Source organism: Uranotaenia lowii, chromosome 2 (genome assembly GCF_029784155.1).
Source record: "Uranotaenia lowii strain MFRU-FL chromosome 2, ASM2978415v1, whole genome shotgun sequence".
In the NCBI taxonomy this organism is placed as follows: Eukaryota; Metazoa; Arthropoda; class Insecta; order Diptera; family Culicidae; genus Uranotaenia; species Uranotaenia lowii.
In genome coordinates, this window is record NC_073692.1 from 425,869,788 (window position 1) to 425,883,818 (window position 14,031).

Here is a 14,031-nt window from a genome sequence, read left to right on the forward strand (position 1 = left end):
CCTTTCACAACACTGACTAAATTGATCCAAAAGAAGGATGGACTTGTATTCATAATCTTGAAGACTGAAATCCATCCTTCCCTGGATCTCATTTAGTAGAAATATTTTACAAACCATGAGCCAAGTGCAGTCTCGCCATCGACATGAGGTATCCTTCCAAAGTGATTTGCCGATTCCGGGAAAATCGGCTGACTAACGCCTCCAGTACTTTGTTACTCGCAGTCGCTCCACCTGCCCATAACAATCCTCTTAAACAGTAAGACGATACTTTAGAGGCCCATATTCCTCGACTGATGGTTGCCGTCCCCGAAGACGATGGTCCACATCGTCGAAAAGCGGCCTTCCAGAATCGCATCAGTCCTATGAGAGCGGGCACATGTTCAATCGATAGACGTCCTCCTAGGGCAGGGTCTCGCAGTGCTAACATGCCTCTACATAGCTCCAACGAAGGTCCACAATTGATACCCCCTAGTCCTCGGAACCCTCGGTTGTTCCCTCCATGTGCTTTCAAAATGGCTTGCAGTTGGGGTGCATCAATTTCCGGTGGGTATCGGGATCGAAGTTTGTACAGGATTCGCTGAAATTTAAAATAGTTCGTAACTCTAAGGTGTAATTAGAAGGTTTTCTTTTGAACTTACGGCATCAATAGTTCTTTCGTCACAGAATTCAGCCGCAATGTTATGAATCACCATGTTTTCCTCGTTGACCTCCCATACGTCGGTGTGTTGATCGGCAAAAATCCGGAGAAGGAACCGACCTTCTCGATGTTGTTGTGAATGAGGCATGACCACAAAATCTCCAGCCGGCAATGCGAAGAAAGTGGCTATTTCCCTCAGATTCGAAAGCGGGGCAAAGTCCAAAGGCATCTGTTCACTAACGTACTGAGGTGTGACCCGTTGCATTCCTGGTGGAACTTCGTAAATTGTAAATCCTATTTCGTCGTCCTCATAGTTTCGACTTCGGTAGCATTCGTATTTCTGAGCTACTGCTACGACTACATGAGCTTTGGCAGGATGTCCCGTTGGAACCCGTATTCTGAACTGAGGATTGGTAGCGGTCGTTTCTATGAATTTATGAGGACCTCCAGCGTTGAATCCCGCTCTCCATTGCCTCACGGCCAGAGCTGCTCTCCAGGGGGTCCTCGTGTGTAGTCCCGGTTCTAACGCCCAATCATCGGGACCGATGTGCGCCAACCAGATGACTACAAATCGTGACAAGAACTCGTTAACCGACATCCAAAACTCGCAACTGCTCGACGATCTTGACGACAGCAACTCTCGATCGCGTTCATTCAGCGCATTCCATTCCCAGCTACGCTCGGACCAAGCACCGCACCAAACGCCACCCCATTCCCCTCCAATCCAGGGACTCCGTAGTCTTATCAGACTTGTATCGCCCGATTGACCGCTTGCCTGTGACGAATCGGACGAATTGGCACGAACTCTCGCTAGGCCGGTCACACTGTATGGATGCTCCGGAAGCAATCCCGATCGACGTCGCTTGCTCTCTTTTTCCTAAAATTCATCATCAGAAATCATACAATTTCCAAATAAAGAACATATAGCTTAATCATACCACTCCACTAATCGCTACCAGTAGCGTTGATCTTGGCACGGCTCCTCCCAAAAGTGGTCCACTTGGTGGGACACTCTGGACGACGGCTCCAGTCAGATCCTGAAGGGCTCGTCCCACAGTTCCGAACTTCAGAAAGGCGTATCCTCCATATAATCTGTAAAAGTCATGTTCAATATATAAATAAGCCAATTGTTTAAAGTTTAAAACATAATAGATACAAACTTGGCGTAAGCTTTTTCCAGCAGTGCGGCCCAGAAGACGTCCGGCTGGGAGCAGTGCATGTGGGCGGGGCGATCTCCACGAGTCGGCAACCGATCATCCACCCGTATCTCAATCCATTTGCCCCACTGCCAGAAGCGAAATCTGGAATGAATAAGTAAATGTGTGTTATTTGAAGATTCTGGACGATAAATGGCTTGAAAAAATGAATAAATAATGACTTATGAGTAAATCTTAAAAAAAGGTTTAATTTGATCTAACCGATTTTTTTAGAAAGACCCATCCTTACAAATCTGTTGAAATATAAAAATTGTGCATTCATTTGTTCAAGAGGCTTCAAGAACAATCGTGATTGACCACGCCTGGTAAAACAGGCAGCAAACAGTAATCAAAATAAGCTTTCAGTGACAAAATAATAGCAAGTATAATTTAGAATGGCAAAATTAGGTTGCATTGAAACATCAATATGTCGAAAGATGAAGCCTAATCAATACTTAAATGAAAGCATTATTTGGTTTTGATTTTTATATGATAACAAAACTAGGCATTATTTAGGCAATTTTTTTTTATCATGATGAAGCAGAAAACTGAGATCCAAACGATAGCATGATTTGGTATTTAACTTTCTTAGCTTAGCTCAGCTTGACTACTCATATCCACCTTAAATCATTGAACCTGAAATGCTTCTCTAACATTATTTTGAAAACATTATTATTTTTAAATTATTTGAAAAAAAAACATATTGAATACATTTCGAGCTCCATGATCGCTGGCGTGGCTAAATAGAACGAGTTCCACATCGCCGATGGCTGCTATTCCGTGATTGATCGAGGCCATCAATTTTGTGCAAGGGCCAAAAGAAAGCAGCTTGGGATTAGCAATTCATTCTCAATGCACAAAACTAATGCTCTCCCTTTAAAAATGATCGATAAAGACACCGGTCACGTCCTAGTAGTCAATGGAGGATGAAGAAGGATTGTTAGTAAGATACTGTTTAGAACCAACCATAAATCTGTTATTCCAGTTTTCTCCAAAAACTTGTTTTGAAAAACTCTAAAACAATGATAAGACAGTATCACCAGCTATAGAAACCGTCTATACGTCTGCGTATTCAAGTATCTCAGGGAGGGAAGGGTTTTTTTTAAAACGACTCTTGAAAAGAAATAGCTTTAGTTTGCTTCGGTCCACCTGCGACCGAATTGATGAAATTTTTTTTGATTATATTTTATAAACAAATCATCAGCTCTCGTCTATTATTATCAATTCTAAAAAACAATTGTTAATTGCGTGATTTCGAATGATGAATAAATATCATTAATGTTTTCTCGCTTTGAGAATGCCTAGAATGATTAGGCCATTGAACTTAAAAAGGAATCATTTTTTAAATGCATTTTTAAAGCTGCAAACAATATTAAAAGATAACATGTCAATTTTCTTCATGAAATGAATATATGGCTGTAAAAATTGATTCTAATTAATGCTTATTTAAGGTATTCGTAATTTTAATTCATAGAGATCTCCTTTTATCATCATTTCAACTGCCAATTACCATAACAATCTAAATAAAAATATTTGAAACTATCTCTATTCGGTCAATTGATTTCCTCAGAATTATTTCCAGAAAGTTATTAACCTCCGATTCATTAGTAACAGTTGTATTTACCAAGATATTGTTCATTACTAGAAGAAAGTTGAAGAAAATAATGTGTCTTGACATGACTTTTCTCCAATAATTTTTCAAATCTCAAAAAGGCGAATGTGGGGAATGTGTCATACCGCTGTTAAATTTACAATAAATGTCAAAAATTGCTTTACGCTTCCCGAAAATAAAGTATTATGGTTTAATTAAAATATTCCTGTATAATTGAAAGATGAAATCCAAAAACAAATTGAAATAACAAAGTTCTTTCAGACAAAGTAAAAAGCAATGTTTAGTTTAACTATTTTACATAAAAATAATTTTTTCTGGTTGAAATGGTCCTCAATGGGAGTTTGCTAGCTTTTGATGGAGCTGTTTCGTTGATTCACGATTTACAAATATGTTACAGACTTTAGTTTGATCGAGAGTAGGAAAACCCCCAAGAAATGAATAAAAAATAACGGGCTCACCAAAGCATTATCTAACGTTCGTCTTTGATGTGCAAGGGATCTAGAACTACATCGCTGATCTTCGGCAGGCCACCGGGAAGCACTGATCTTCTAATTTTAGGGGGAAGTAATCCATGGTGTTGGTCTTTTCCAAACAACAATGACGTTATCACTAATTATAACATTATCTTCAGCACTTCATCAAATTTAAGAATAATTCTCATTTTTGAGGTATTAAAATTTTTCGCTGACAGAAAAAACGCGTCAGTTTTGAACGATCATAGCCTACCGAGTCCGATTTAGTATTTAACTTTCTATGATGAATAATCAATTTAATTAGGTGCAAAAAATATAATCAATCCTAAACAAACTGGATTTTTTTGTGCGCCCTTTTTAGTGTTGATTTTATAGTCATTGGAAAAATTGACATCATTAAGATATTATTATATTGAAAACTGAAGTTACACCTATATAAACCTCCTACTTCTAACAGTTGAGTCACTGAGAGGAAGAAACGTGAACAACAGTACTTTACGTTCCCATGATATGAAAATTCTTGCGCTGGGAGCTCATAAAATGCTAAATAGTAGTGAGCTGCTGTATGCCGACCCTGGGTTATTCTCCCTTAATGAGGTTATTTCATGAGGAATCAAAAATCCGATTTTTGTTTCATAATATTTTATCGTTAATAAATACTTCGATTTCGTTCATCAGTTTCCAAACTAGGATTTAAAAATTTTGGATTTATGTGCACCACATCTCTGGTCATCGACCTTGGATATAGCGCCATTTCTCGCTCTGTCTGTCTGTCTGTCTGTCTGTCTGTCTGTCTGTCTGTCTGTCTGTCTGTCTGTCTGTCTGTCTGTCTGTTCCCTATAGACTCGGAAACTACTGAACCGATTTGCGTGAAACTTGGCAGGTGGGGGTATTGGAGGCAGGGGAAGGTTTCTATTATGGTTTGAGACCCCTCGCTTTCTCATGAAAGGGGGGAGGGGACCCCCAAGCAAAAGCCAATTTTTTGCATAACTCGAGAACGCATGAAGCAAATGGTATCAAATTTGGCATGGGGTGGTATTTGGGAACGAGGAATATTTCTATGAATATAAGGTACCCCTCCCTCCCCTAAATGGGGTGATAGGAAGGGGGGAGGGAGGTTACCTTACAATTTTTCATATAACTCGAAAACTAATCAAGATAGTGGAACCAAATTTGGCACGGGAAGGTATTTGGATACGAAAAATATTTCAATGATTATTTGAGACCCCTCTCTCTTCCCAGTAGGGAGATATAAAAGGGGTGGGGGGGTCCTTTTTAATTTTTTTTACATAACTCAAAAACTAATAAAGCAAATTGAACCAAATTAAGCATGGAACGATATTTGGGTACGAAAAATATGTCTATGGTTATTTGAGACCCCTCCTTTTTTCAGTGACGAAATAAAAAGGGGGGAGGGGCCTCTTCTATATTTTTTTACATCACTCAAAAACTAATTAAGCAAATGGAACCAAAGTTGGCATGGAGCGATATTTGGGTACGAGAAATGCTTCTATGAATATTTGGTATCCCTCACTCCTTCAAAGAGGGGGAAAAAAAGGGAGGGAGAGGTCTCCCTTACAATTTTCAGTATAACTGGAGAGTTGGTCGAGCAAATGGAAACATATTTGGCATGTGAGAGTACTTGGATACGAGAAATGTTTCTATTATAAATGGAAGCCTCACCTTTTTATCAGCGGTGTTTGCAAAACTCGAGAATTAATCGACCAAATGAAACCAAATTTGATTTCATAAAGTATTTTAATACGCGAAATAATTTTATGAATATTAAGTTTTCCTCCCTCCATTCAATGGGGAGAACGGAAGGGGGGATGCTACTTTCTTTCAATTTATGCATAACTCAGGAATTTACTACGCAAACAAAACCAAATTTTGCATGAGATGGTATATACGAGAAATTTTTCTATGTGAAACAACTCCTTTCTTGCAGTAGGAGGATAGAATTGGGAATATAAAAAAGGAAGAGGCAAGCTTATATTTAACTCTTTTCTTGCAAATCCGAGAAATGGACAAAACTTAACATGGAAAATCATTTTGGTATGATTCTATGATTATCTGACACACCATCCTCCTTCCAGTAAGTAGGTAAATAGGATGAGGGAGGTGAGCCCAATACAATTTTGTTAGTATAGGTTCTCAATTTATGCTATCGATGCCAATAAATGGAAACAAATATGGCATGGATAGGTACTTGGTTACGAGATATGTTTCTACGATTGTTATGGACCCTTACGATTTACAGTGCAGAGAGGGGAAGAAAGGAAAAAAGGAAGAAAGTAAAGCTTAAAAACTTATCAACCAATGGAACAGTATTTGATATAAGTGGATTTTTGGGCTCAAAAAAATGGGTATGGTTATTAAAGACCACGACCTCCATTCAACAAGGGTGATGGGAAGGACAAGGAGGCTCTCTTATCAGTTTTTAGCATAAACTCCAGAACATATCAAGCAAAAACAACCAGTTAGATTGTTTGCGTAAGAATAATTTGAGATTTTTCAGGGCGAAGCTTAAAGAAACAGATTAAAAGTATCAGAACTTATAGATCAAGATTTAGAAAATTAGTTTAAGTCATCTTTGTATTGCAATTCCTAACTCCAGCTGCAGCTCTCATTTCATAGCGATTGATTTTTAATTATGTTATAATCTGGTACAAAATAATGCCAACAAAACAATCAAAATTTGAATAATTTCCGAAAATATCATTTGTTTTTGAAAGGTGTAGCAAAGCACACCGGGTCAGCTAGTCTATATATATAAAAATGAATTTCTGTCTGCCTGTCTGTCTGTCTGTCTGTCTGTCTGTCTGTCTGTCTGTCTGTCTGTCTGTCTGTCTGTCTGTCTGTCTGTCTGTCTGTCTGTCTGTCTGTCTGTCTGTCTGTCTGTCTGTTCCCTATAGACTCAAAAACTACTGAACCGATTTGCGTGAAACTTGGCTGGTGGGGGTATTGGAGGCCGGGGAAGGTTCCTATTATGGTTTGAGACAACTCCCTCCCTCAATAAGGGAGGGAGGGGCCTCCCAAACAAAAGACAATTTTTTGCATGACTCGAGCACCCATTAAGCAAAGGGTATCAAAATTGGCATGGGGGTGTATTGGGGTACGAAAAATATTCCTATGAATATTAGGTACCCCTCTCTCCTCTCAGTGGGTTGATAGGAAGGGGGGAGGGGGCTATCTTACAATTTTTCATATAACTCGAAAACTAATCAAGATATTGGAACCAAATTTGGCACGGGATGGTATTGGGATACGAAAAATATTTCAATGATTATTTGAGACCCATCCCCCTTTTTTAAGAAAGTGGGAGAGGGCCTCTTTCATATTTTTTTACATAACTCAAAAACTAATAAAGCAAATGGAACCAAATTTGGTATGGGAGGGTATTTGGATACGAAAAATATTTTTATGATTATTTGAGACCCATCCCTCTTTCCCGTAGGGAGAAGTAAAGGGTGGAGGGGCCTCTTTTATAATTTGTTACACTACTCAAAAACTAACAAAGCAAATGGAACCAAATTTGGCATGGGCGAGTATTTGGGAACGTGACATGTTCTAATGATTGTTTGAGAACCCTTCCTTCTTCCAGTGGGGAGAAAGGAAAGAGGGAGGGGAGTTTCATACAATTTTTACATCTTAACTCAAAAACTACAACAGCAAATGGAACCAAATTTGGCATGGAACGATATTTGGGTACGAGAAATGCTTCTATGAATATTTGGTATCCCTCACTCCTTCAAAGAGGTGGATGAAGAGGGGGAGGAAAGGTCTCCCTTACAATTTTCAGTATAACTGGAGAGTTGATCGAGCAAATTGAACCATATTTGGCATATGAGGGTATTTGGACGAGAAATGTTTCTATCAAAAATTGATGCCCCACCTTTTTTTCAGCGGAAAGATATTAAGAGGGTAAGGGGAGCTTCCATATTATTTTTTTTTTGCATTACTCGAGAATTTATCGAGCAAATGAAACCAAATTCGGCATCAAAAAGTATTTGAGTACGAAAAACACTTTTTATATGTGAAACAATTCCTTTCTGGCAGTAAGAGAATAGAATTGGGAATACAGCAAGGAAAGAGGACAGCTTATATTAAACTTTTTTTTTACAAAATCCGAGGAATGGACCAAACTTAACATGGAAAATCATTTCGATATGATTTTTTGATTATCTAACACACCATCCTCCTTCCAGTGAGTAGGTACATAGGACGAGGGAGGTGAGCCCAATACAATTTTGTTAGCATAAGTTTTTAATTAATGCTAACGAAGCCATCAAATGGAAACAAATATGGCATGGAAAGGTTACGAGATATTTTTCTACGATTGTATAGACCCTCACGCTTTACAGTGTAGATAGGGAAAGAAAGGATTTAAGTCATATTTGTGTTTCAATTCGAAACACCAGCTGCAGCTCTCATTGTATAACTGTTGCTTTTGAATTATGTATGGGAGAGTGGGGAATCATGGGCCACTTTTTTTTCTTTCACTAATCACTAATCATACTTCCATAGCCAGAACTTATGTCTGAGTCCCAAAGAATAATAAAATGTGTTATTATTCTTCTTTTCTTAGTTCATGTTTTTGATCATTTTAACATAAAAATATTAAAATAATTAAAAACACAAAGTGGTTGGGCCTACCATGGAGCAGAGAACGCAGAGACATCCGGAACACAGGAACAGGAAGAAACGTGGACCACCAGTACCATACGTTTCAAATGGGCAGTATCGTTGGAAGCATGCTAAGAAAAATGCTCCTTGATGAAGAAACCAAGCTTAATGTACCTATAGTGATTTCGCCAATCGCAGGGACTATTCTTCAGTGGTTGGAAATGATTTATTTTGTACACAGAAATCGCAAAACTTTAGAATAGAAGATTTTGAAGAATTGGTGTAGTAAATAAAAGGATTGGAAATTGCTAAGCTATAATTTCTGTTTTGGATTTCTGTGTTCAATCATTTCTGGTCATCGACCAAGGATAAAGCGCCTTTGCTCGCTCTTGAAAAGAAAAAAGAACAAAGAGAAAATAAGTACAAAATAAACCTTTCGAGATCTGTTTAGAACTCGAAAGGTTTTCTAAGCAATCAATATAGCAATCTTTCTTTAAGAAAATAAAGTGAGCTTTCATATAGAAGATAAATATTGATCAACGGGTCACCATTTATGTTCTATAATCAAAATAATAACTTTTCATTTAGAAAGAATTTGTTGTATCTAATTGTACATTTCCTTCAGTCCCCAGATTTAGCTCAGTCTTTTATCAGTTCCACGTTGATGTACACTTTTAGCTCATATGCAATAGAACAAAATTGAAATAAAACTTGAGTTAACTTAAAACAAAACTAATCTTTAAAGTTTTTATAGATACCTTAAATACTACTAAATATTAAACTAATATAAAAATATTTAAATCACTCAAATTTGAACTATTATGAAAAGATACTTATCATTTAGCCATTAATTGGCTTCAGCAATTTTCAGCGGCCCACCAGCAGAAACGACAAATTGTTTTTGTCATAGCACGCCACTTCCCGGAAAACTAACCTTCCCACAACATTTCCAAACATAACCACTGCCCCAAGCTTTTAAACCGAATCATCACGACTACCTTTCTTCACTTAATAAAAGCATTTCATTTGTTGGACGTACAAAACACAATCACTAAAAGTGCAAATCCTAAAATTAATAGGAAACCAATTCTAGGCTCAACTGGCTTTAAGATCCACTCTTTAATTTTTCTTGCCCAGCAGCATAAACAGGCTTCAACACATTCGGTCCAAGCAAATTTAATGCAGCATAAAAAAACAACACCACAAGCTTTCAGGAGCAACTTTCGATTTTTAATCATTGTACACACATCCGTCTGCGCGTTAAAAACATTTTGAAATAGATTTTCACAAAATTTCTTTTTAAATAAAGAAATAATTAATAATTTTCACTGGAACGAAAAACAAACACGTGCGATGCCATCGGGTCACCGCCTACTCTCACGGGCCACTTTTTTTCTTTGTTGCATAACTTTCTCATTTTAAAAGATAAAATGAAAATAAAAAATGGTTTGCTTTTCTACATTTTTAAGGTATTATTAGGCATTTTTGTTTAATTTTTAATAAGTTATTTTCCCCAAGCTCTGACTGTTTTAAAAAAAGCAATATTTTTTCACCATATCTAAATTGACCAAATAACATGCAAAGTTTATGAATTGACCCAAAACTGAAATTTAAAAATTCATTTCGTTATTTTAAAGCAATTTCAGATGAAGAAATAAGAAAGAGACATGTGTATGATATAATAGATTCAAAAAACTTGCTTGGCGAAATTATTTATAAAAAATGGACAAAATATTTTTTAAAACTCTTCATTTTGCATAAGAAAACTTAATAGATAGTAATAACATATTTTTAGTTTTAAATGTGTATAAAAACATAAAATTATAGGTGGCCCAAGATGAGTGGCCCACGATTCCCCACAAGCCATGATTTACAAATTGGTTGCGTTTGTGTGACTTATTGATGTTTCATCAAAAATTCCTTATCCACGTAAAAGAGCATGATAAAACTAAGATCATACGCCTATGAGCATATTTTTGTTATGAACTTTAGGTTCCCCATCGAAGCAAATAGCTTGTGGTTTTTTAATTATTTAAGTAAATTTTTCTAACCTTTTAAAGCTTGATAAATAAAAGATGCATATGATGCGTATTTCAGTCAACAACATATAGAAAATTTTGCTTACGCAAAGCGACGACGATAACAGTTGGTTTGAGATTTTTATCTCATCACACATCTGAGATATTCAAAGTGGCCCACGTTTCCCCATGGCCCACGTTACCCCACTCTCCCCTAATAATTTGGTTTAAAATAATACTAACAAAACAATAAAAATTTGAATTATTTCTGAAAATATCATTTATTGTTGAAGGGTGTAGCAAAGCACACCGGGTCAGCTAGTATCTATATAAAAATGAATTTCTGTCTGTCTGTCTGTCTGTCTGTCTGTTCCCTATAGACTCGGAAACTACAGAACCGATTTGCGTGAAACTTGGCAGGTGGGGGTATTGGAGGCCGGGGAAGGTTCCTATTGTGGTTTGAGACCCCTCCCTCTCTCATGAAGGGAGGGAGGGGCCTCCCAAAATTAAGACAACTTTTGTCATAACTCGAGAACCAATCAAGCAAATGGTATCAAATTTGGCATGAGGCGGTATGTGGGAACGGGGAATATTTCAATGAATATTCGGTACCCCTCCCTCCTCTCAGTGGGGTGATAGGAAGGGGGGAGGGGGGCTACCTTAGAATTTTTCATATAACTCGAACACTATTCAAGATATTGGAACCAAATTTGGCATGGGAAGGTATATTGATACGAAAAAAATGTCAATGATTATTTGAGACCCCTCCCTCTTTACAGTTGAAAGGGGGAGGGGCCTCTTTCATATTTTTTTACATAACTCAAAAACTAATTAAGCAAATGGAACCAAATTTGGCATGGGAAGGTATTTTGATACGAGAAATATTTCTATGATTATTTGAGACCCCTCCCTCTTTCCAGTAGGGAGATATAAAGGGGGAGGGGCCCTTTTTTAATTTTTTACATAACTCAAAAACTAATCAAGCAAATGGAACCAAATTTGGCATGAGCGAGTATTTGGGAGCGTGACATTTGCTATTGATTGTTTGAAACCCCTTCCTTCTTCCAGCGGGGAGAAAGGAAAGAGGGAGGGAAGTTTCATACAATTTTTATTGCATAGCACAAGAACTACAACAACAAATGGAACCAAATTTGGCATGGAATGATATTTGGGTACGAGAAATGCTTCTATGAATATTTCGTATCCCTCACTCCTTCGAAAAGGTGGATGTAAATGGGGAGAAGCGGTCTCCCTTACAATTTTCAGTATAACTGGAGAGCTGATCGAGCAAATTGAGCCCAATACAATTTTGTTAGCATTAGTTCTCAATTTATGCCGAATTTATTTAACGAAGCCAACAAATGGAAACAAATATGGCATGGAAAGGTACTTGGTTACGAGATATGTTTCTACGATTGTTATAGACCGTTACGCTTAACAGTGTAGAGAGGAGAAGAACGGAGGGGGTTCCATATAAATTTTGTTGTAAAGCTTAAGAACTTATCAACCAATGGAACAATATTTGATACAAGAAGATTTTTGTGAATGAATAAAATGGGTATGATTATTAAAAATCACCCCCCCCCCTCCCTCATTCAGCAGGGGGGGGGGAGGGAAGGACAGGAGGGGGCTCTCTTATCAGTTTTTAGCATAAATCCAGAATATATCAAGCAAAAACAACCATATTTTAACAGTTGGATTGTTTGCGTGCGATTTATTTGAGACCCTTCTTTTTAAGGGCGAAGCTTAAAGCAACAGATTAAAATTATCAGATCTTTAACACAAATTTATAGATCAAGATTCAGAATATAAGTTTAAGTTATTTTTGGAATGCAATCCGATACTCCAGCTGCAGCTCTCATTTTAAAGCGGTTGCTTATGAATTATGTTACAATTTGATTTAAAATAAGGCCAACAAAACAATAAAAATTTGAATAAGTTCTGAAAATATCATTCGATTTTGAAAGGTGTAGCAAAGCACACCGGGTCAGCAGAACCGGAATAAAAAAGAAAGAACGTGATTAGAACCTCCATGAAAGCTTTTGAAATACACTTCCCAACGATTCATGGGCAAAAAATCGGAACTTTTCAATATGCCTACCTTTTTCTGTAAGATCTGTCACAAATATTTGAAAACAATATACACAGTTTGAGAAATTACCTTGGTAGAAACATTTTCAACTATGAAAGTTAAAAATAAAAATAAATGTGGACTTGACCTGAACACATACTGGCACAAAATAATTTATATTTAAACTTTTCAAAAACCAATGAATCTTAAAAAAATCTAATAACTTTCACATGGAACTGGTCAATATATTATTTTTATCGAGTAAATAAAACTGTGAATGAATGAAAATATTTACATGCAGCAGTTAAAAAAATGGAAAAGGAACTACGTGTCACTATTAAGCCTACCCTCAATCTGAGCCCACCCTCACTAAATACCCAAGCCACGGGAACCGAGGGCAGTGTTCTGTTCAGCTGAGTAATAGTTTATGTTTGATCTTAATAAAGATGTGAAGAAAAAAGATAGTTCTACCAGATTACCGTAGAATTTTTGCAAACTCGTGGCAAGATTCTTGATTCTAATGAAGATTCTTTCATTAGAACATTAATCAATAACTTCCTTGTAAAATCATATTTCTGAAAAATGGACGGAAAATCTATCTGTGTTACAAGTTTCTCATCAGGAAAAATTGAATGATCTTTTCGTGACGTTATTTTCTATTTTTTTGCTTTTCCTACCGCTTTTCCGTCTTGATCTACCCAGCAAACTTTTTGTAGATTTATTCTTATGCTGTTCTAATATACAAACGTTTCATATACCTTATAGAATAATTATAAAATTTGTATAAAATTTGAAAAAAAACAGCATTTACCTACCTACTAAAGAAAAGGCAATATAATAAATAAATAAATAATATAATAAATAATTATTTTGTTTCTTTTTAAAGCGACGAAAACTGGTTACACTAATTGGGCGTTATCCGACAACTTTTTCGTGCCTATCGGAAGAATGCGCAAGATTTTGCTCTCATAGTCTTCAAATCGTTGCCATAGCCTTCAAATATATTCCAGTTCTCTGATTCTCTCCTCTCAATATTACAGCAGTGGTGTCAATTGAATTTATTGTTTATCAATGCGAAAAGACATTCCCCTGTTTAACAGCTAATAACTTTTTGCCTGATAAGAAATGAAGTTACGGTCTTTGAGAATGTTGTTCAGCGCAAAATTTTCCTTAAGAATTTAATAAATTGGCACAAAAACCATCAGCTAGCTCGGTTCCACGGAAGAAAAAAAAATTATGTTGATTTTTCAGTACAAAATATTCAATTTTCCCATACAAACCTAAAAGTTCAAATTTACTCATATAAGAGTTACTTGAAAATTCTGCAAAAAATCATGGATAAGCTTTGAACCAAGACTAATCTTTTCAGACCCCAGGGTTTGGGAAATTCAAACATGA

At 36.7% G+C, this 14,031-nt stretch overlaps 1 protein-coding gene across 1 annotated transcript in view; it reads right to left on the bottom strand.

Annotated features, from left to right (window-relative positions):
* Positions 1–14,031, bottom strand: part of LOC129744016 (calpain-11-like) — a 46,642-nt gene that overhangs the window by 796 nt on the left and 31,815 nt on the right. Inside the window, exons 3-6 of the mRNA XM_055736321.1 lie at positions 1,798–1,938; positions 1,576–1,729; positions 639–1,514; positions 115–577 (exon numbers count right to left, since the gene is read on the bottom strand). Coding sequence (XP_055592296.1) covers positions 115–577; positions 639–1,514; positions 1,576–1,729; positions 1,798–1,938 — 1,634 coding nt within the window. The remainder of the gene's footprint in view (positions 1–114; positions 578–638; positions 1,515–1,575; positions 1,730–1,797; positions 1,939–14,031) is intronic.